The sequence below is a fragment of the Microcebus murinus genome, chromosome 16, assembly GCF_040939455.1.
Source record: "Microcebus murinus isolate Inina chromosome 16, M.murinus_Inina_mat1.0, whole genome shotgun sequence".
NCBI lineage: Eukaryota > Metazoa > Chordata > Mammalia > Primates > Cheirogaleidae > Microcebus > Microcebus murinus.
Genome location: NC_134119.1, coordinates 70,156,216 through 70,177,138, shown reverse-complemented (window position 1 = coordinate 70,177,138; position 20,923 = coordinate 70,156,216). Strand labels below are relative to the sequence as shown.

General features: G+C 42.7%; 1 protein-coding gene across 4 annotated transcripts; it reads right to left on the bottom strand.

The window, feature by feature from the left end:
• Positions 1-79: 79 nt before the first annotated feature.
• Positions 80-20,186, bottom strand: ZFP28 (ZFP28 zinc finger protein). Of its 4 annotated transcripts, none has more exons than XM_075993285.1 (8): positions 19,917-20,186; positions 19,405-19,496; positions 12,192-12,318; positions 11,932-12,015; positions 10,079-10,242; positions 9,331-9,445; positions 8,931-9,026; positions 80-5,409 (listed from the first exon to the last, which is right to left on the bottom strand). In XM_075993285.1, exons 1-8 carry the CDS (start codon positions 20,140-20,142, stop codon positions 3,704-3,706), a joined length of 2,610 nt encoding a protein of 869 aa, XP_075849400.1. In that variant the 5' UTR covers positions 20,143-20,186; the 3' UTR covers positions 80-3,703. The 4 variants fall into 4 exon arrangements, with proteins under 4 accessions (XP_075849400.1, XP_012613221.1, XP_012613224.1 ...); XM_012757767.2 differs by having other exon boundaries at positions 81-5,409; positions 8,931-9,089; positions 9,331-9,403; XM_012757770.2 differs by having other exon boundaries at positions 81-5,409; positions 9,331-9,403.
• Positions 20,187-20,923: the final 737 nt, after the last annotated feature.

Sequence of the window (20,923 nt, the reverse complement as noted above, 5' to 3'; positions counted from 1 at the left end):
CCTCCTGTCTCAGCCTCCCGAGTAGCTGGGACTACAGGCATGTGCCACCATGCCCGGCTAATTTTTTCTATATATATTAGTTGGCCAATTAATTTCTTTCTAATTTTATAGTAGAGACAGGGTCTCGCTCTTGCTCAGGCTGGTTTCAAACTCCTGACCTGGAGCAATCCTCCCACCTCGGCCTCCCAGAGTGCTAGGATTACAGGCGTGAGCCACTGCGCCTGGCCTGGAAGTCATTTTAAACTCTGATTTTTGTTACCAGCCAAGCAATAATAGTAAGTACAGGAGAGCAGGGACAATTAAGTTTTCAGTTTTCAGGTACAAGAGAAGCACAGTTAAGTAAAATTAGTAGGGAGGTTTCTTAAGGGTTGAGAGGAAGATGCAAAGTTTTCTAAGATCTTTGAATCATTCCTGATAGCCTCATCCCAATCACCTGGATTCAAATCTTTCCCAAATTACTTAAGTGGCAAGGTTGGGAACTCAGTAAGCATCATAGCTCAGCAACGAACACATCTACTATTGCATTTGGTTTTTAGCAACTGCAGCCCCCTGGTTAGAAGGAACACGAGATTCTTTCCCAACACAGTCATAAAGTCCCTAATTTCAATTTCTTGCTTAAGGTCAGAATTTCAAGTAGCCTTGAAATTTTACTTTTAATGATCCAGTTTCATTATAAACAATGATTGCATATACATTTGGAAGCAGCATTCCTCATCACCTTCAGTTTTTGGTAGGAGCTATGCAGCCCCTATTGCACGAAGGGCTTATGATCCTGCTGTATCACACACGCCTTTGTAGCAGAGCAGGATGAGGAGTTTCTTTGTCCTCCAATCTATCTCATTTAATGATCAAACCTTAATACTCTGCTTCTCTGTAGCCTGGTCATCATTCTCTAGTATCAATTTCTGTATTGGCTAGCTTTCTTTCATTGAGAACAAAAGAATGTGATTCTCACTTAAAATTAGAAATTAAATATTAGAAGAATGCTCAGTAGCTCGCAGATTTAAAGAACAGATGTCAGAAAGCAGGAGTCATTTCAATAGGTCCCAGTGACAGATGGACAAACCTTTAGATTGCTGCAAAAGGATAACTCAATTCAAGCTATTTCCAGGAGTCATACTGTATATATGTCACAGCTGGTACCAGGGTTCCAACCAATTGGAATGAATACTGACTAAAAGGAGGCATCCATCACAGCCACACTGGGTCATAAAGCTGAATTCAGGCCCTGCTCCTGTTTCTGTGTATCCAGTCAAAATACCAAGAAGGAGAAATCCAGCTGGCTTCACTGGAGTGTTGTGCAACTAGCAGTTCACCAGAATACAAAATGAAGAAAGTGCCCACAAAAGGCAAGAAAAGTACAGATTTTTATATGTGTGTGTGTGTGTATACATACACATATATATACTGAATGTGTGCATGTGTATGTACATGTATACCCATAGATACATTCAATATTAATTCTATGACTACAAGATCATTTTACACATAAGGTTCTGCAAATCACAGATTTCATTTAATATATTGTGGAAACCTCTCCAGAGAAGTATACATAGAGCTTAATCACTTTCCACTAACTGCACAGCACAGTATTGAATAACTGCAATTTAATCCATCTGCTCGGCAGGACATTGAATTCCCATTTGCATGATTAAAACAATTCTACAATAAACATGATTTATATCATATATCTACCGATTTATTCCAATGGGATAACATTCCTAGATCTGGAACTACTGTGAGAGGAGGAATGCACATTTATAACATTAATAGGCCATGCCATATTGCCATACAAAAGATGGGAGAAAAATTCAAACTGCTAATGAGGCACAAGGACCTGTTTTCCCACACTAACATCAGTACTGGGTGTTACCCAAAATTTAGATTTTAGCCCATCCAAGAGCCAAGAAAATTTGTTTTCATTCATATTCTTCTGACTAACGAGGTTAAAAGCTTCACAAATTTTCTTTATTCATTTGAATTCTTCAGGGCAACTTGTCTCTTGGTGTGCACAGCTAGGGTACAAATGTGCCTCTAACTTTTTTTGGAGTGGCAGATAGCCAATTGTCTTTCCAATATTGAAATATCAGTCTTATTATATTCCAAAATCTCATATGCAAAGAATTATATTTCAAAAATTTCCTTGCTATTCTTGCCTAAGTATGCTTCTTTATGTTGTTTTAAATCAAACTGTCAAAGTAAACATATCTTACTGAGACTCTGGAATTACAATTTACAAACATTTTAATAGTATTGAGTATTTCATCTAGACATTTCCTCATTTATGACATATTTTTTTTTGTTTTTCAATATAGTTTAATAATTTCCTTTTACTATTCATAAATTGCTTTATAGTTTCTTTTCTTGTTGTTGATGTGAGTGTTGTATTGCTCTCATAAATTTAGGACCTTTTGTATATTTTCCTTTATTCTAGAGCAGGGATTGGCACACTGTTAATGAATAGTAAATATATGAAGCTTTGCGAGCCACACTGTCTCTGTTGTGACAACTCGGCTCTGTCAAGGTTGTCTAAAGTAACCACAGGCAATAGGTAAACAAATGAACATGGCTGTGGTTCAGGAAAACTCTATTTACAAAAACAGGCAGCAGACAGGATTTGGCCCATGCACTGCTGTTTGTTGACCTCTGCTCTACAACAGAGATCAGCAAACATTTTCTGCCAAGGGTCAGACAGAAGATATCTTGCGCTGCTGGCAATAGGGTCTCTGCCACTGCTCAACTTTGCTGCTGTACCCTGGATGCAGCCACAGATAATATGCAAATCAGTGGGTGTGGCTTCATGCCAATAAAACTTTACTGACACCAAAATTTTAATTTCATATAATTTTCAAGTTGATAATATTCTTTTTACTCTTGTGAACCATTTAAAATTAAAAAAAAATTTAGACCATGTATGGACCATTTAAAACCAGCTAGGGAGACTGTGGCTATGAGTCATGGTTTGCTGACCCCCACCTGAGATCAGTTTACTACAGAGTTAATGGTTCCTTAAAAGTTTAATAGAATTCATTCACAATCCAAGTGACTTCAAAGAGCCAAATCTTACCAATTTTTCTAATTCTTGAGTCACATGTCAATAGTTTTAACTTTATGTATATACATCTTGTACCATTATAATTATTTAATTCATTTATTCCAGGTGGCCAATTCATTCCTGTTCTAGATTTTCTAAGACTGCTGGCAGATACATAGTAAAGTTTAATTTTCTCACCAACAAGGTCATAGCACCTTACAAGTAGATCAGATGGAAAGCCACAATATTATCTTGGCATTATGGAATCCAGTTCTAAATCAACACAGGCAAAACCTCACCCATTCCCTGAAGAACTCCTGTTCCTAATCTAAACTCTGGTCTCTCCCAACCTCATTGTTCTGCATCACTTTTATCAGAGCTGACTATGATAACTTTTCAGTGTTCAAAAACAATGTTTTTAAGAGAGCTAGGTTTACTGAATGCTTAATATGGACCAAGCACTGTGCTGAGCACACCGTATGCATTAGCTAATTTAAAGAAACTACAAGTTTTACATGAGGAGTGAATAAATTACATTTACACTTTAAAAAGTCAACCTGACTGTGATGTGAAGAAAAAACTAGTAAAGGATGAAAAGAAAACAAAACAATGGCAGGGAGAGGAACTACTAAACTACTGGAGTAGCTGAGTGGAAATGATGCCTTGAGACTATGGTGATGGGAGGGAGGACGGATTCCAGAGAAATTTGGGAAATAGTTCCACAGGATTTGATGTGGAAGGTAAAGAGGGGCGTGTTGACGACTCCCCAGTGTGAATTCGCTGATGATGAGCTAAGTGTGCAGTCTGCCTGAAAACTTTTCTGCTTTTCTTATAGTTATGGGATCTCTCTCCAGTATGAACTCTCTTATGTTGATTAAGATGTCCGATTTGGATGAAGGTTTTCCTACATTCCTTACATTCATATGGTTTCTTTCCAGAATGAATTCTCTGGTGCACACTAAGGGACTGACGGTGACTAAAGGCTTTGCCACATGCACTGCATTCGTAAGGCTTCTCTCCAGTATGACTTCTGCGGTGACAAATAAGGGATGATTTTGTCTTGAATGCCTTCCCACACTCAATACATTCATAAGGCCTTTGGCCAGTGTGAAGTCTCTGATGTTGAGTACAGGATGAGTTATCACCAAAGGCCTTCCCACATTCCACACATTTATAGGGTTTCTCCCCAGTGTGAACTCTCTGATGTTGAATAAGGTGTGTGGTCTGACTGAAGGCTTTACCACATTCCTTACACTCATATGGTTTTTCTCCCGTATGAGTTTTTTGATGCTGTGCAAGGTGAGCCTTCTGGGTGAATGCTTTACTACAAACCTTACATTCATAGGGCTTCTCTCCAGTATGAATTCTCTGATGAGTGGCAAGCTGGGAACTGATGCTGAAGGATTTCCCACATTCCCCACATTCAAAGGGTTTCTCCCCGGTATGAATCCTTAAATGACTAGCAAGGTGTATATTCTGTCTGAAGGCTTTCCCACATTCTTTACATTTAAAAGGCTTTTCTCCAGAATGTACTCTTTGATGTTGAGTGAGTGAAGCATGATGGCTAAAGGCTTTTCTGCAAATCTCACATTCATACGGTTTTTCTCCAGTGTGAATCCTTTGATGAACAGTAAGGGATGAGCCGTATCTAAAGGATTTGTGACACACATCACATTTGTAAGGTTTCTCTCCGGTGTGAATTCTCCTATGTTGATTAAGCCCTATGTGGTCACTGAAGGCTTTCCCACAATCGATGCAATCAAAGGGCTTCTCCCCAGTGTGATAGTATCTCCAGTGACGAATGAGGGATGTGTTCTGTATGAAAGCCTTTCCACATTCAATGCACTCATAGGGCTTTTTGCCAGTGTGACATCTCTGATGTCGTGCAAAGGATGAACCATCGCTAAAGGCCTTTCCACATTCATTACATTTATAAGGTTTCTCTCCAGTGTGAATTCTCTGATGAACAGTAAGGGATGAGCTCTGGGTAAAAGTTTTCTTACATTCATTACATCTGAAAAGTTTTTTTCCTGCATAGATGCCTGTTTGTTTTATTACAACTGAATTTTTTGGGAAACTTTTAACTGAATCATGATTATGAACTCTTTCCTCCGAATCTTCCAAATAGAACCATCTTCCAGATTTGTTATGCATACACTGTCTTTCCTTAGAGAGGGATTTGTTATGAGTACTTGGCTCTTGCCTGAATTGTGTCTCTTGACCTACAAGCTTCCTTTCAAACACATGTTCAGAATCCCAATTTTCTCTGAAAGTGGAACACTCAAGTTTAGCATTTGAGGTTCTGTCTGTTACCCCATCAGTATATGAGTCCTGCTTTGGAAATAATTCCTGGGTCTCACATACAGATTGCTGGCCTGAAAAATATCAAGAAAACAGATTTTCATTTATCATGTGTTAGAAAAAAGGATTATGCTAAAAGGAGATTGTTGAACTAATTCACTACTTGACTAATTAAACAACATAAGTTTTGCAGCTCTAAAAGCTATTACATTTAAACATGCAGTGTATAGTGTTTGTAACAAGACCCCAGACTGAATTCACTACAGGAACCTAGGAGAGGTAAGTAGAAAAAAATTAAATATAAGAAGAAACAGTTACATCAGAAGAGTAATAAATTGACAGGCTATGACATTCACTGCCTTTATCTCTCTCCGACTCCTTGTCTGTCCTGCTTTGGATGCCAGAACAGTCACCATTAAATGCTATCATCATATCACAGGAGTTGTTCAAAGGAACATGCCAAAGCACAAAAAAGACACTGTATTCTTTGACATTCATTAGGATTACCTGAAAGTCCAATTATTACTCTACAACTGGAAAATGGTGTTTTCTATCAAGCATATTTGATGCATCTGAACAAAAGCTACACTGCCAATGGATTACTGAAGCTCAGTATTCACATAAAATCATTTTCACATTTTCATACTTGTGGTTTTATACTTGTCACATTTCATACTTGTGGTTACTCTACAAGTATGAAAAAATCTGGCCATTTCAAACTGGGGCCTTGTAATTTCTCTTTTTATGGCAATAAACTTTTTCTGACTTTATTGAGGTATAATTGACAAGTAAAATTTGAACATATTTAAGGTATAAAACAGGATGTTTTGATATACATATACATGGTGAAATGATTATCAAAATCAAGCTAATTATCATAGCCATCACTTCACATAGTTTCCATTTTTGTGTGCAGTGATACTTATGATCTACTCTTAGCAAATTTTAAGTATACATTATTATTAACTATAGTCACTGTGCTGTATATTAGGTCCCTAGAACTTACTCATCTTATAAATGAAAACTTGTACCCTTTGACCAACATCTCCCCATCTTTACCAGCCTCCAATTCCTGGTAATCAACATTCTATTCTGTTTCTGAGCTTGACTTTTTTCTCATTCCACATATAAGTGACATCAATGGTGAGATGGGGTTTCACTATTGTCCATGCTGGAAAATGGTAAATTTTATGTATATTTTTCCACAATAAAAAAATATAAAGTAAAAAAAAAAAAAACCCACACAAAAAAAGATAGAGGATAAAGAGAAAGGTAAGGAAGGAAGAATGAGAAGGAAAAAAACTAAAGGAAGGGGGGGGATAAAGAAGAAAGAATTAAATAAGTAACAGAAACAAGGCCAAATATGTTATGTGGTTCAAATAAGAATGATACATCTATTAATAAAAAGAAAAAGCTAGGAGTGAAACAACTAAAAAAAAAAACAACAACAAAATAAATCTTTCTATAAATGAAGATAATGCCCAATTTAAACTACAATGTAGTAAGAACCACCATATGCAAACTTACAGACCACAGAAAACTGGGGAAAAATTTATCAAATTTATAAAAAAAGGGATTCATATCAGTACTATATAAATACAAGGAAATACATGACCCAATATAAACGTGGGTAATGAGTATAAACACCATTAACAGAACATGAACTCTAAATGGATTTAAACACATATATTCTCACCATTGCAAGTAGTCAGGGAAATGCAAATTAAATAAAACATGAATTTTCACCCAACAGCTTGGTAAAAATAAAGAAAAATATAAATGTCCATGTTGCCAAACACTGTACATCCTCACGAATAAGTGGGAACTAAAAGATGGGCACCATAAGGCACAACACAATATAAAGGACATGAGAAACCCAGGGAAGAGGGCAGGAGGGAGGGTATGAGATAAAAACTTACCTGTTGGGTACAATGAATACCACTCCCGGGACAGGGACAGCAAAAGCCCTGACTTAAGCATTATAGAAGGTATCCACACAATCAAAACACTTGTACTCCCTTAATATTTTGAAATAAAACCCCCCAAATATCCATATTGATGATGACGTCTTTTAACAGTATTTTCACAGATTCTTCACCAAAATATCCATGACACTTTAACTAGATTATGGTATATCCATATATTGTAATACTAGATAGCCATTAAAAATGAAGTAGATGTGTATGTATCAAGCTTCTAAGGACAAAGAAGGAGAAATCATATCAGAAATAATGTATTAATTAGACTATATGAAAAATTTTTAAAATTTACGTATCACAATTTTAAAAGACCTAATTAAAATACTCTAATTACTATATGTGAAAAATAGTTTCAGATAATACATCAAAGAATTAGTATATTTATTTTCTATGTATCAAACAGGAGACTGTTAAGAAAAACATTTCACATACAGAGAAATGGGTACAAAGGAAAGATATTTTACAAAAAGACAAAGAAAAAAACCAAATTTAGGGGAAAGTAGTCAACCCCTTTCATAATAAAAAAATAATTTTAGGCTATATTCTTTCAACAAATTATGATGATGTAAATACCAAATGCTTTGAAGATGCCATTAAACCAGTACATCTAGTCGTTGCTTGAGTCACTAAAAACAAATAACATTTTAAGAGGCAGGGGTACAACAATCTCCAAAATGTATAGTTCTCACTTACATAGAGAAACCTATTAGAAGTATATCTTTAATACCAGGAAATGTGAACAAACCTAACAGTAATAGCATATACAACACAGAATGCATATGGAAAACACTCGTGTGTGTGACTGAATATACACTATAATTTCTATTCTGTGAAAAATGTGTTTACCATGACTTGAAGGGATCTGAAGTTTTCACAACATGTTAAATATATTATGATAATGTGTCATGGTTTTCTGTGGTTTTTCCAAACAGGTAAGAAAATTACATTTTCTACAAATCATTATTGGTGAAGGAATTTCTTTTCCTTCCCTTGTGTATCACGAGGAAAAGACCCTCTACTTCCAGTCTTCTTGCAATATGACATCTACTCACCCTGTCTTGTAGAAACACAGGAGCCACTGGGAGTAACATCTCCTTTGTCTCAGTAATGCTGTTTGAAATTCTGCACACTCTATCCAATGCATGTTACCCATAAACATGTCTTATTCTCTCCATTACAGAAATTCTGTGATGGTTTATACACATGTGTAACTCTCCCTGTCTCCAAACACCTGCTGATAACCAAGCAGAGTGGCTCAGTCACATAACTTTCAATTCATGGTTCTTAATGGGTCACTTAACCAGAGAAGAGAAAACCCTTGGAAGTCAGCTCAAAAGTACATCAGGGTCAGGAAAAGGTCACCTAAGGACCTGATAGGCTGGCACACCTCAGTGGCCAAGAAAAGAGGGAACACTCCAGGGAAATGGGAGTTACTGGAAAGAAGGGGGAAAGGAGGAAGAAAGAATCATTTTGAAATCCCAGAGCTCAACATTCTCTCCAGACCCAGAGTGTTTGGTAAAGTTTTCTATGGTACATTAGTGAGGATTCAGCCTCTTTGATAAAAGCTGAACTGTCCTTTGTAGTGGCTCTTCTGTGCCAGGCTCTCCCACACTCACCCGAGAACAGGCCTCCTGGCAGCGCTCGTTTCACCATCCAGGGCTCCTTTGCTCGCTCCAGCAAAGACACCAAGTCTGGCTTGGAAACACAGTGCCCTGCGTAAGAGAAGAGATGGGGTTCAGTCTTACTCTCGGCATTCTGTTGAGAGAACAGCGTCTCTGCAGGAAGAAACATAAAGACGAGCTGGATTTGAAAGGCGTCAGAGATGACGCTTCAAGCACAACAAAGACACCAACTTTCAAGTCTACAAGTGCCAGACTCTTATCTTAGGAACCAGGAGCGAAAATTCAGGCCGGCACTTCAGAAGACCCGCACGCCCACCCTGCCACCACCACCAATTCAAAACTAAAGTATGAAAATCTGAAAACAGATTCAGATTTGGGAGAGGAACATTCTTACCTACTGAACCCGGGTCGCCATAGTTCTCCCATCTCACATTTTTATAGAAACTCTTCTGAGTTGGGTCTAGCTGCTGGGAGAAGTCGACAGCCATGTTAGTGACATGCATCAAGCCCTGGAATGGTACATCCAAGTTTTTGATCAAAACATGCCTGTGAAACCACCTAGCCCTCGGGAGGGGTGGGCTGTGTCCAGACGCTGTAAAAAATACACTCTGTATCAAGAAGTGTGACTTAAGATCTGAGTAAACCAGATCACATAATGAATGGGCCCAATTATATCATATATGTTTGGGTGGGAAGAAAAAATAGGAGAAACCGTTTCTGCTGTGGAGAATTTGCAACTCTGCAGAGGAGGATGAACGTATACACAGTATGAATTTTTTAAAACTGACTGAAGGCTTTCCCATATTCAATATGCATTATTCAATGAGTTCATGGGCTTTGTTCTCTGGTATGAAATCTCTGATGAAAAGGAAGCATTGACACCCCACTCAAAGTTTTCTCACATTCATCACAAGTCAAACATTCCTAACATAAACGAATATTCTTTGTAATTCATTACAACTCAATTTTCCCTCCACTTTTTTCTCATGTGTCTCCAGATAACTACCCTTTGTTCTGTCTGTAAGAAGTGTTCTATTCAAATGCAAACTGCTCCCAGTTACTGTGGTTGTCTCTTTCCCCAAGAAAGGTTTCTTTATGAAAAGCAATATTTTCACTTGCCTGAAGTTCATCTCCTGACTTACCAGATGTGTCTCAAACAGAGCATCATAACTCCAGTTTTCCCCTAACACAGAGTACTCCAGACTACAGTTTGTGAGACTCTCTGTAATCACTGCCTGAGATAACTTCTCTTCACAGAAGTCCTTCTTTAGAGGCAACTCCTCGGTCTCCCGCACAGCATTAAAGTCTGAAAGATATTAAGAAAGCAAGTATCTCTTTTATTGTGTGCTAGTATGAAGGAAAATTCCAAAATGGAACCAAATGAAATAAACCTTCCAAAAAGCATATCATTTTGAAAACTTTTTTACATGACCAGGAATATTCAGACAACCTTACCTTCTTAAACCTGTGTATAGTCCTAAAGCATACAATAAGAGCTTTCCCACCTAAATATTGAACAAGTAGTATATATTAATATCATATTTTTAGCAGAAGACTGGAAAAAAGAAATTAAAAATCAAGAGATGAGAGAGCTCACGAAGGCTTAAATCTAAAATAAGATGTTGCTAATATTAATATAATAAACAAAGAAGAAGTAGTGGCTACCAAGAAAACTGCTATCTCATCCTTATTTCAGTTTTAATTTAATTCCCTTGACTCTTTCTACATTTACCCATCTAGCAAAAATTTCATCTCTATTTCTTTATGCCTCCTTTTCTATTACAATGCTAACTAGTAAAAGTCCAGATCCTGGCCTTAAAAATGCCTGTCTTCATAATTAACTAGAGTAACAACAAGAGATGAATGATCTGTTGGAGGGAAAAACAGTTCTAGCTCATAAAACTAGTTCAAAGAGTGTGATTTACTATGATGTTAAACTGGCATTCACAAGATGCCATTCTGATTCTCCTGTATGATGCCATGACCCACGGGAGGCATAATTTATAATTGGGAATAACCTGTCCAGTTCTGTCAATATGAACTTTTGTTGTGAAGTGTGATGTTAACAAAGAAATTTTATAAGATTCTCAATTCTTTAGAAACTGTTAACCATTTCCTATTATAATAAAACCTCTGAAAGAAACCTATAATTTTGATTCCTTGTCTTACTTGATAATTTGCTGTTTCAGAAATAATGCTGTAGTTGAAATCTCTGTATTCCCAGCGTAAACATTGCTGTAATATCTGTAAGCACACTCCATCAAATCTGAATCCGTGTTCTTTTCTTCTGAGAGCCAGTAATGTAACTGTATGCTGCCTGTCTGCACTAGACATCCACTTGACCCAAATCTACTGTAGCCCAACCCAAACTCACTGCCTATCCTACCAATCTCTTCCTTCTACTGTTTCTATTCAAGGCTTTAGTCTCATTCCATGCTTCCCTGGCTTAAAACTGGAATGATTTTTCTTCTTATGCCCCGGTTGACACATGTCATACATAGAACAGTTTCTACTTCTTTTAAACTGAGTATAGATCTGTCCCATCCCCCCATTAGAGGGTTTATTCTTCAATGGCTTACACTCATCTTACCAACCAGCATCTGGCGGCCCTACTCAAAGCCAAAACTTTGTCCTCATCAGTTAAAAGAATAAGTCTATAAATGAAAGAGTCATTTAATCAAAGATAAATGATACATTAAAAACGATATCAGAATCAGCCAAAGATTTAAACTGAGATGATTCTGTAGGTCTGGAACGGGAGGCGGGTGTGGAAAAAAGGGGTCCAGAGTAGAGGAAAATAAGTCATCTCTAGAGGGGGGAGCAAAGCTGGAGAAAAGAGATGGGGAGAAGAGAAATGTGGGGAGCCCATGCGTGGCCTTGGTTTCCCTCTGGCCAGAGGCTTGGGAAGAGTCCGCTGAAGATGGTGTCTGAGGAGCTGAGCTGTGCCCAGCAGGGTCACCCCACCTGGTTTTCCCACAGTCACCTGGGCACCTACCTCTTGTCACCTTTCTCTTTGCTGTCCAGGGCTCTTTTCCTTGTTCCAATGAGGAGATCACAGCGGGCTTAGAAACACAAAGCCCTAGACACATGGGAGGAAACAGCACAGGGTCATGCTGAGGGCCGCGCAGACGCCAGACGCAGTCCCCGTGGCTTGAGGGAAGAGGGCAGAACACAGCTTGGTAACGAAGGAAGGAACATCTCAGTCATGGCAGCGGGCAGGGAGGGAGGCAGGAGAGGGGCGGGGAAGGCCCTTACCCAGCGACACCAGGTTCCGGTAGTTCTCCAGCATCACTCTCCTGTACAGCTTCCTTTGCATGGGGTTCAGCCACTCCCACTCCTCTTGAGAGAAATCTACAGCCACATCCCCAAATGTCACCAGGCCCTGAAATGACATAACCATGCTCCTGCTCAACCAGTGCTCACATGACTGGGAGGTTGTTATAGAAGGAACTGTGTCCCCTGAAATTCCTACATTGGAGTCCTAACCCCTAGTCCTTCTGAATGCGACTTATTTGGAGATGGGGCCTTTAAAGAGGTAAATGAGGTCATAGGGTGAGACTAATCCAATCTGATGGCACCCTTACAAGCAGCAGCAGCAGTACCAGGATGCACACACACAGGGAAAAGGCCATGGACACCGGGAGAACGAGGCTCAGGAGAAACCAAACCCTCCAGACACCTTAATTTCAGACCTCCACTCTCCACAGCCTTGGGAAAAGAAATTTCTGTTGTTTCTGCTGTTTAAGAGGCCCAGTCTGTGATGTATTGTTATAGCAGCCCTAGAGAACTAACATAGGGGTCTAAGGTTACCTTGTGTTCATTTTGGGTTGCAGACTATATATTCAGTGATTTGGAGATCTAGATAGTTATTGGATCGCTAGCCTCATTCCTTCATAAATTCCAGAAAAAACAGAAAAATACAGAGTTAGCCCCTCCCTGCCTTTGGAGAGCTTGCAGTTTTGTGGGGGTGAAAGTAGGCATACATGAGAAAAATATTTGACATCAATTCAAAACAGTACATAATGAAGGCTGAATTGCTCTCTGTGCAATAGGTACTATTCAACATGGGGACACTCGACATTCCAGTGGCCTAGAACAGCATGAGAATTAGAAAATAAGGCCGGGCGAGGTGGCTGACGCCAGTAATCCAAGCTCTCTGGGAGGCTGAGGTGGGCAGATTGCTCAAGGTCAGGAATTTGAAACCAGCCTGAGCAAGAGCAAGACACTGTCTCTACTAAAGACAGAAAGAAATTAATTGGCCAACTAAAAATACATAGAAAAAAATCAGCTGGGCGTGGTGGCGCATGCCTGTAGTCCCAGCTACTCGGGAGGCTGAGGCAGGAGGATCGCTTGAGCCCAGGAGTTTGAGGTTGCTGTGAGCTAGGCTGACGCCACGGCACTCTAGCCCGGGCAACAGAGTGAGACTCTGTCTCCAAAAAAAAGAATTAGAAAATAAGCTTGGAGATGAACCTCGAAAGATCAACACGACAAAGCCTGACATCGGGTCCTAAGGATTTCTACTTCTAATTTTAGTCTTCACTAGATGTCCATTAAAAAATAATAATAAATAAATATTAAAAACCTAACTATTTTTTTCTAAAATAAAAATGAGTGTGTGAGAAGAAAAACACAATAATGCTTCTAATGAATGAAATGCTTCTAAGAGCCCAGGTGCCACCTCAGAGAAGCCGGCCGCGTCAGGGGGCAGCGCCAGGGCACCCTCCTCACAGCCAGCAGCACGTTCCTGCCCGCTGCCCGGGGGCAGTTCTGGTACGTTCCAGTGTGTGTGTGTGTGTGTGTATATATATATTTATTGACAGAGTCTCACTTTGTTGTCCAGGCTAGAGTGAGTGCCGGGGCGTCAGCCTACTTCACAGCAACCTCAAACTCAAGCGATCCTCCTGCCTCAGCCTCCTGAGTAGCTGGGACTACAGGTATGCGCCACCATGCCCGGCTGATTTTTTCTATATATATTAGTTGGCCAATGAATTTCTTTCTATTTATGGTAGAGACAGGGTCTCACTCTTGCTCAGGCTGGTCTCAAACCCCTGAGCTCAAGCAATCCGCCTGCCTCGGCCTCCCAGAGTGCTAGGATTACAGGTGTGAGCCACCATGCCCCGGCCATTCCAATGTATTTTAAACATTTATTCAATTCAAATGCTAACCCCGGGAACCTGCTGTGGCTAACAGAAGGCAGATTTAAGTGACTGGCAGCTGCAGGATTTTCAAAGTATTAATGGAACCTCAAATCAACAAACAAAAAGTCAGCTCCGAAACCTCCTTTGGTGACTTAACCCCTCTGTGCCTCAGTTTCCCAGTTGTAAAATGGAGAAGTCAACAATACCAACCTCGCAGATTATGACTCAAATTAAACGAGGCAACATGTATGAAGCAGCATGTAGAATGTGCAAGGCAGGATGCGAGGGTCCCTGATTCCAATCCGAACTGCATGCTCCTTGGTTGGTAAGTCTTGCCCATTTTTTTCAGATATTCAAATATTTCAAATATTTTCCAGATATTCTTTCCCAAATGAAACAAATTATGATATATTTTAAAAATATAATATTTTTATAACTGTTGATACAAGAGGATATGATGCCCATTTTTCTAGCATTTGCTACAATTTTGTCATTATTAAGAAAACTAGGATTTGGTGACTCCTAAAGAGAAGAAAATAAGTTCAAATATTTTCTTCTACTTGGCAACCTTTTCTTTTTGGTTTTGATTTTGTTTCTTAATAAGAAATGTCCCTTCTCCACCTCTCTAATCCCATGTTGTAGAGGGGCCCAGCATTAACAATATGAATATATCCTTCTGAGACATTTTTTGTTTATACAGATAGCTCTTTAGGTACAGAATCAATGACTTTCATTTGCAAATGTCTTTTACTGTAAATAACAGCAATGATAATAGTTGACAGCACTTACAATACTCTAGAAACAATTCCATACACTTAAATATTAGTTCATTCAATCCTCACAACAACTGTACTGGTCAGAACTATTACTGTTCCTATTTTATAGAAGAGGAACTACCGAGCTGTAATTTGCCCAAGATCAGTCAACTGCGGAGCCAGGATTTGAACTCGACAGTCTGACTCCATAGTCCACACTGTTAGCCTGTGTATCAGAGGTCAGAAAAGTTTTCTGTAAAGGGCCAGAGAGTAAGTATTTTAGGCTTTGTGCACCATACACCTCTGCCACAACTACTCAACTCTGCCACTGTGGAACAAAAGCAGCTGTAGACCATAGAGAAACAAACCAGTCTGTTGTGCTTCAATGAAACTATTTATGGACACCAAAATTTGAATTTCATTTAATTTTCACGTCTCAAAACACCGTTATTTTAATTTTTTCTACCATTGAAAAATGTAAAACTCACGTGTAGCTCATGGGCCAAAGAGAAGTGGTGGGCTGGGTCTGGACCACAGGCTGTTTTTGCCAAGTTCTAAACCACATCACACACTTTGTTTTTAATGCACACCATGTAAAGGTCTTGCCTGTAAATTTCTAAAGTTAGCACGATGAAACAAGGATGCTGCTAGCTAACACTATTAAGTCCTTGCTACGTGCCAGGTACCTTGCTCTAGGTACTATGCATATATTCACTTAATTAATCCTTTCAAGAACTGTTTGAGGCTGGTCCTATTATCTTCCTCATTTTATGGATGAAGAAACTGTGATTGTTTAACTTGCCTTCAGGTTGCACAGTTATTAAATGCTGGAGCTGCCATGTGAACCCAGAAAGTCTGGCTCCATAGTCCCTGCCTATAACCATGTTGCCACTCTGCTTCTCCTAAAATGTTTCACCCTGACAACAGCAGTAATACTTAATATTCATTCTCCCCAACAGTGAAACAAGGTCCACTAGAAATAACACGGTTTGCAGATCTAAACGAAACAAACTTTCTTTAACTGATGTCTGGATCAACCTACTTAATTCAGAAGGACACAAAACATTCTCAAATGATTAGGTCCCATTCTTATTTCTGTTGCTGCAATATAAATATGTAGATTTCCAAATGGGTTTCACATTTTCACACTACACCACAGAGAAACATTATACAGGTACAGAATCTGCAACTGATAAAAGCATTTGATTCAGGGATTTAATTCATCTTCATATACGTATCAGCTGGGCATAGTGTGCTTGCAGTGCCAATTACTTAGGAGGCTGAGGCAGGAGGATCGCTTGAGCCCAAGAGTTTGAGGCTGCAGTGAGCTATGACAACAACACCACTGTACTTCAGAATGAGAGACACAGTGAGACCCTGTCTTTTAAAAAAAAAATAATATATATATATATATACACACATATGAGATTATATGAGGAAGAGACATTATAAATATGCAAACCAACAAAAAACAAAAGCAACTATATTCTTACAGAAAAATGCTTTCTGTTAAAATTTTATAAGAAAAAAAAGGAATAAAAAGTACTTTATAGAAAAAATGCATTAAAAAGGTGTTTTGGTTCAATTCAATCCAGTTAATTTTTAAAACATGAATAAAAAGTCATTTGGTAATAATTATTTTTCTTGGTGAAGTTTACTTTTTATCAAAGCATGACTTCTAGCTTTTAAGAAGCTATGGCTGTCCAAAAATATCCAAAAATAATTTCATTAGTATTCTGATTTCACATAAGTTGAGGAAACTCTGATCCACCCCAAGGGAAGAAAAACTTATGGGAATGTATTCATAGAATAATTAGGGATGAAGCACATTCTTAGGACTAGAAATGATTACCCTAACACTATACTAAACAGCAAAACACTGGCCACAAGAGAACTTTAAGACTATATTCAAACATTCATCCAACAAATATTTTCTGTATCAGGTACTGGGGCAAAACTACTGAAATCCCTGAGAATGAAACAAGAGAAAACAAGATAACTTAAGAAAAATAAAGTTGACCCTTGAAGAACATGGGATTGAACTGTACAAATTCACTTACAGTTGGATTTCTTTCAACCAAATGTGGATTAAAAATACAGTAATCTTAGGATGCAAAGCCAGTGTATACTGAGGGCTGACTTTTCCCATCCATGGGCTCAACAGGGCAGACTGCAGGACTTAAGTATGCGCAGATTTTGGTTCACATGGGGGCCTAGAACCAATTCCCCATGTATACTGTGGATGACCATAGGAAGCATGTTAAAAAGTGCTAAAAGAAAAAAGTAAAGCAGGGAAGAGGAATGTGAAGAATTGGGGTAGGAGGCTTTGAATTTCAGACAGGGTGATCAGGAAAATGAGAAGGAAAGAGCCACGGCAGAACATAGCAGCAGACATACAGAGGCAAGAAGGAGCCAGGTCACCTAGGGCCTTGTCAGTCACAATAAGGATTTTGGCCTTTATCCAGGGAGCTTTTGGAGGGTTTTGAGCAGAGCGTGACAAGGGGTGCCATGTTCGAGCAGACCCTTCTGGCTGCCACATTGGGGTTGGGGGCAGGGAGGTGAGCAGAAACAGGAAGTCACAGGAGCACAGAGGTAAGAGATAGGAGGAAGTAGACACAGGTGCTGGGGGGGGGGCGTGTGTCGAAAGCCGTCAGATTCTGGACACAATTTTACAATAAAACCAATAGGATATGAGATAAGGGATAAGGAAGCGAGGAAAGGATAAGGGAGGGAAGAAATGAGAAAATAATCACAAGGCTTTTGCACTAAGTAAGGGCATGAAGTTGCCACAAACTAAGACGGAGACAGCTACAGGACAGGCCCGTTGATAGGGGACTCTCAGGACTCCGGCCCTGGATGAGAGGTTTGGGCTGCCTATTAGACACCCACATGGAGGAGGGGAGTCCCAGGTACACAGGCCTGGGCTCAGAGCGGAGGTCTGGGCTGGCAAGGTGAAGCGGGTGGAAGCCAGCACATGGGTGGGTTTTACAGACAAGAAGCAGGCTGGTCTCCCCAGGGAAGTCACACAAATAGAGAAGAAAGGGCCAAGAATGGAGTGCGGAGGCACACCAACAGTTCAAGGTCAGGTAGATGAGGAGGAATCATAGCAAAAATTGAGAAGTGGGGACAGTGGGAGGAAAGTCGGACAAGTGCAGTGTCCTAGTAGCCAAGGGGAAAAAGAGGACCACTGGAGGGCAGGGATGAGCTATTTCGGGGATTGGCAGCCACCTGTTTCTGTGAAGTTTTATTGGAACACAGCCCTACTCATTCATTCACATGTTGTCTCTAGCTGCCTTAGCTCTACAAGAGCAGAGCACAGTAGCTACAGCAGAGACCTCCACATCCTAACATGCTTACTACCTTGGCCCTTAATAATGAAAGTTTGGGCCGGGCGCGGTGGCTCACGCCTGTAATCCTAGCACTCTGGGAGGCCGAGGCGGGCAGATTGCTCCAAGTCAGGAGTTCGAAACCAGCCTGAGCAAAAGCGAGACCCCGTCTCTACTAAAAATAGAAAGAAATTAATTGGCCAACTAATATATATAGAAAAAGTTAGCCGGGCATGGTGGCACATGTCTGTAGTCCCAGCTACTCGGGAGGCTGAGGCAGGAGGATTGCTCAAGCCCAGGAGTTTGAGGTTGCTGTGAGCCAGGCTGACACCACGGCACTCATTCTAGCCTGGGCAACAAAGAGAGACTCTGTCTCAAAAAAAAAAAAGAAAAAAAAATAGTGAGAGTTTGTCAGCTCTGAGCTATTTCAAATACCAATGAAAGTCAAAAAAGACTAAGAATCAAGCACTGCATTTGGTAACATGAAGATCACCAGTACCCACTGAGGAGCAGTTTGGGCAGAACAGTTGGAAACTGGTTCATATATTTATGAGCCAGCTATCATGTTTATGACACATGGCCTACAGAAACAAAACTGTTTATTAGCATTTTTAGAAGCCACAAAATAAAGTAGGAAAAAGGAAGCCTTTCACATTGCACCTCCTCTCCCTAAAATGCTATACTTCCGTATTGTGCCTACTATATGGCTCCTTTACCTCAGCTTGGCTCAAAAATCACCTTGGTAATACACCTTCCTCTTCCTCCGCAGGAGGCTGGAAGCCAGGTGCTCCCTCCAGCCCACCCTCCCAGTACTAGCCCGAGCACCCCTGCACTCTAGAATCTTGTTTGCTTCCTTGGTCTTAGATTGTAAGCTCCCTGACAACAGGGGACAGGGCTTAGCCATAGGTTTCTCCAGCGGCTGGCACAAAGTGGGCCCCAAAGCAACCAGGTACAGCGCCACGGCCCCCAGGAGTACATTTCCGCTCCCTTAGAGTCCCTTTGAGAAAAGCCGCAAAAGACTTGAGGAGCTGAATCATCTCATCCACCAAGAATGAACACTGACTGGGATGAAGACAAAGCAGGGAGGGAGGCCCTGGCAGTTTAAACCACCACTCGCCAGAATGGGAGAAAATGGAAGCAGCGCCCAGAACAGGTCTCTTAAACTGAAAACTTTTCAGAGAAAATAACCTCATTAAGCCTGGAAAAGCAAGGCTGCATTTCAGAGAGGAGAGAGGAAATGCCAACTCACCTGTGACATGGCTTTAAGGTCAATTCCTGTCCCCGCAGCCTCCTGCTGGTGGCTTCTCTCCTGGAGAGGAGCAGAGTCCCTGCACGGCAGCGCTGCAGGAGAGAGGCGTAGCTAGAGACCAGGTCCACACCAGGCCCCACCAGCAGCCTAGAAACGCCCCTTCCTGCGAGAGCAAGGCGGGACCATTTTAAAGGGGCAGGTAGGATCTGTCATTACCCTAGCTAGCGGCTGCCACAACGTTGGGGTTGGGGGGTCTCCTCTCTCTGGGAGCGTGAAAACAGGGAGGCGTCCGGTTAGAGTGGCCCTGGACCAAAGGCCCTCCTTCTACCGCTGTTTGATGCTGACGCAGACGAGCTTCCGAATCCCTGGATTCCCCGATCCACCAGCCACGGAGGCCAGGGACACCGTTCTCCAGCAGTTGGCGCCCGGCAGCCCACCCCTCCAAGACCTCACCCCGAGGAGAGGAATTCGCCACTGCCCACCCGGCCAGGCCCGACACCTGTCAGCCTCACCTCTACGCCCTGGCCCCGTGGTCACCGCTCCTCGCCGGCCCTTGGATGAGAGGCCATTCCCTGAGCGCGGCCTTCCCCGGCCAGGGCGGGCGAAGGCGGCTGCAGTGCCCGCAGTCGGGCCTCGGCCCGCCCTGGGCTTTGTTCGGGGACCGCCTCGCCCCGGGAGGGACCCCGGCCTGCGGGCACGCGAGCTCGCCGCGCCCCGCATGTCACCCGAGACGCGCATGCACGCCCCGGGGCCGCGCTGCACCCTCCCGGCCGGCAGCTCGCAGACACACACAGCCCGCCACCCTCGCTGGCCCGCTCCGCGCCCGCCCTGCGCGCTCCCAGGGACCGCCGCCGAGCCCGCCCCGCCCCCGGCTCAGCGCCCCGCCCCCGGCTCAGCGCCCCGCCCCCGGCTCAGCGCCCCGCCCCCGGCTCAGCGCCCCGCCCCCGACTCAGCGCCCCGCCCCCGGCTCAGCGCCCCGCCCCCGGCTCAGCGCCCCGCCCCCGGCTCACCGCCCCGCCCCCGGCTCACCGCCCCGCCCCCGGCTCACCGCCCCGGCCCCCGGCTCACCGCCCTGCCCCCGCCCCCCCCCCGCTCACCGCCCTGCCCCCCCGGCTCACCGCCCCGCCCCCGGCTCACCGCCCCGCCCCCGGCTCAGCGCCCCGCCCCCGGCTCAGCGCCCCGCCCCCGGCTCAGCGCCCCGCCCCCGGCTCAGCGCCCCGCCCCCGGCTCACCGCCCCGCCCCCGGCTCACCGCCCCGCCCCCGGCTCACCGCCCTGCCCCCCGGCTCACCGCCACACCCCCGGCTCACCACCCCGCCCCCCCCGGCTCACCGCCCCGCCCCCGGCTCACCGCCACACCCCCGGCTCACCGCCCCGCCTCACCGAGCCCGCCCACCCGCCTACCTGCTCACGCCCGCACCCGGCCCACACCCCGACCCCAGCCCCCGCCCCCCGCCCTGGCCGCAGCACTCAGCCTGCGCAGCCGGAAGTGGGCGTGTCCTGCGCGCAATGCCTGCCGG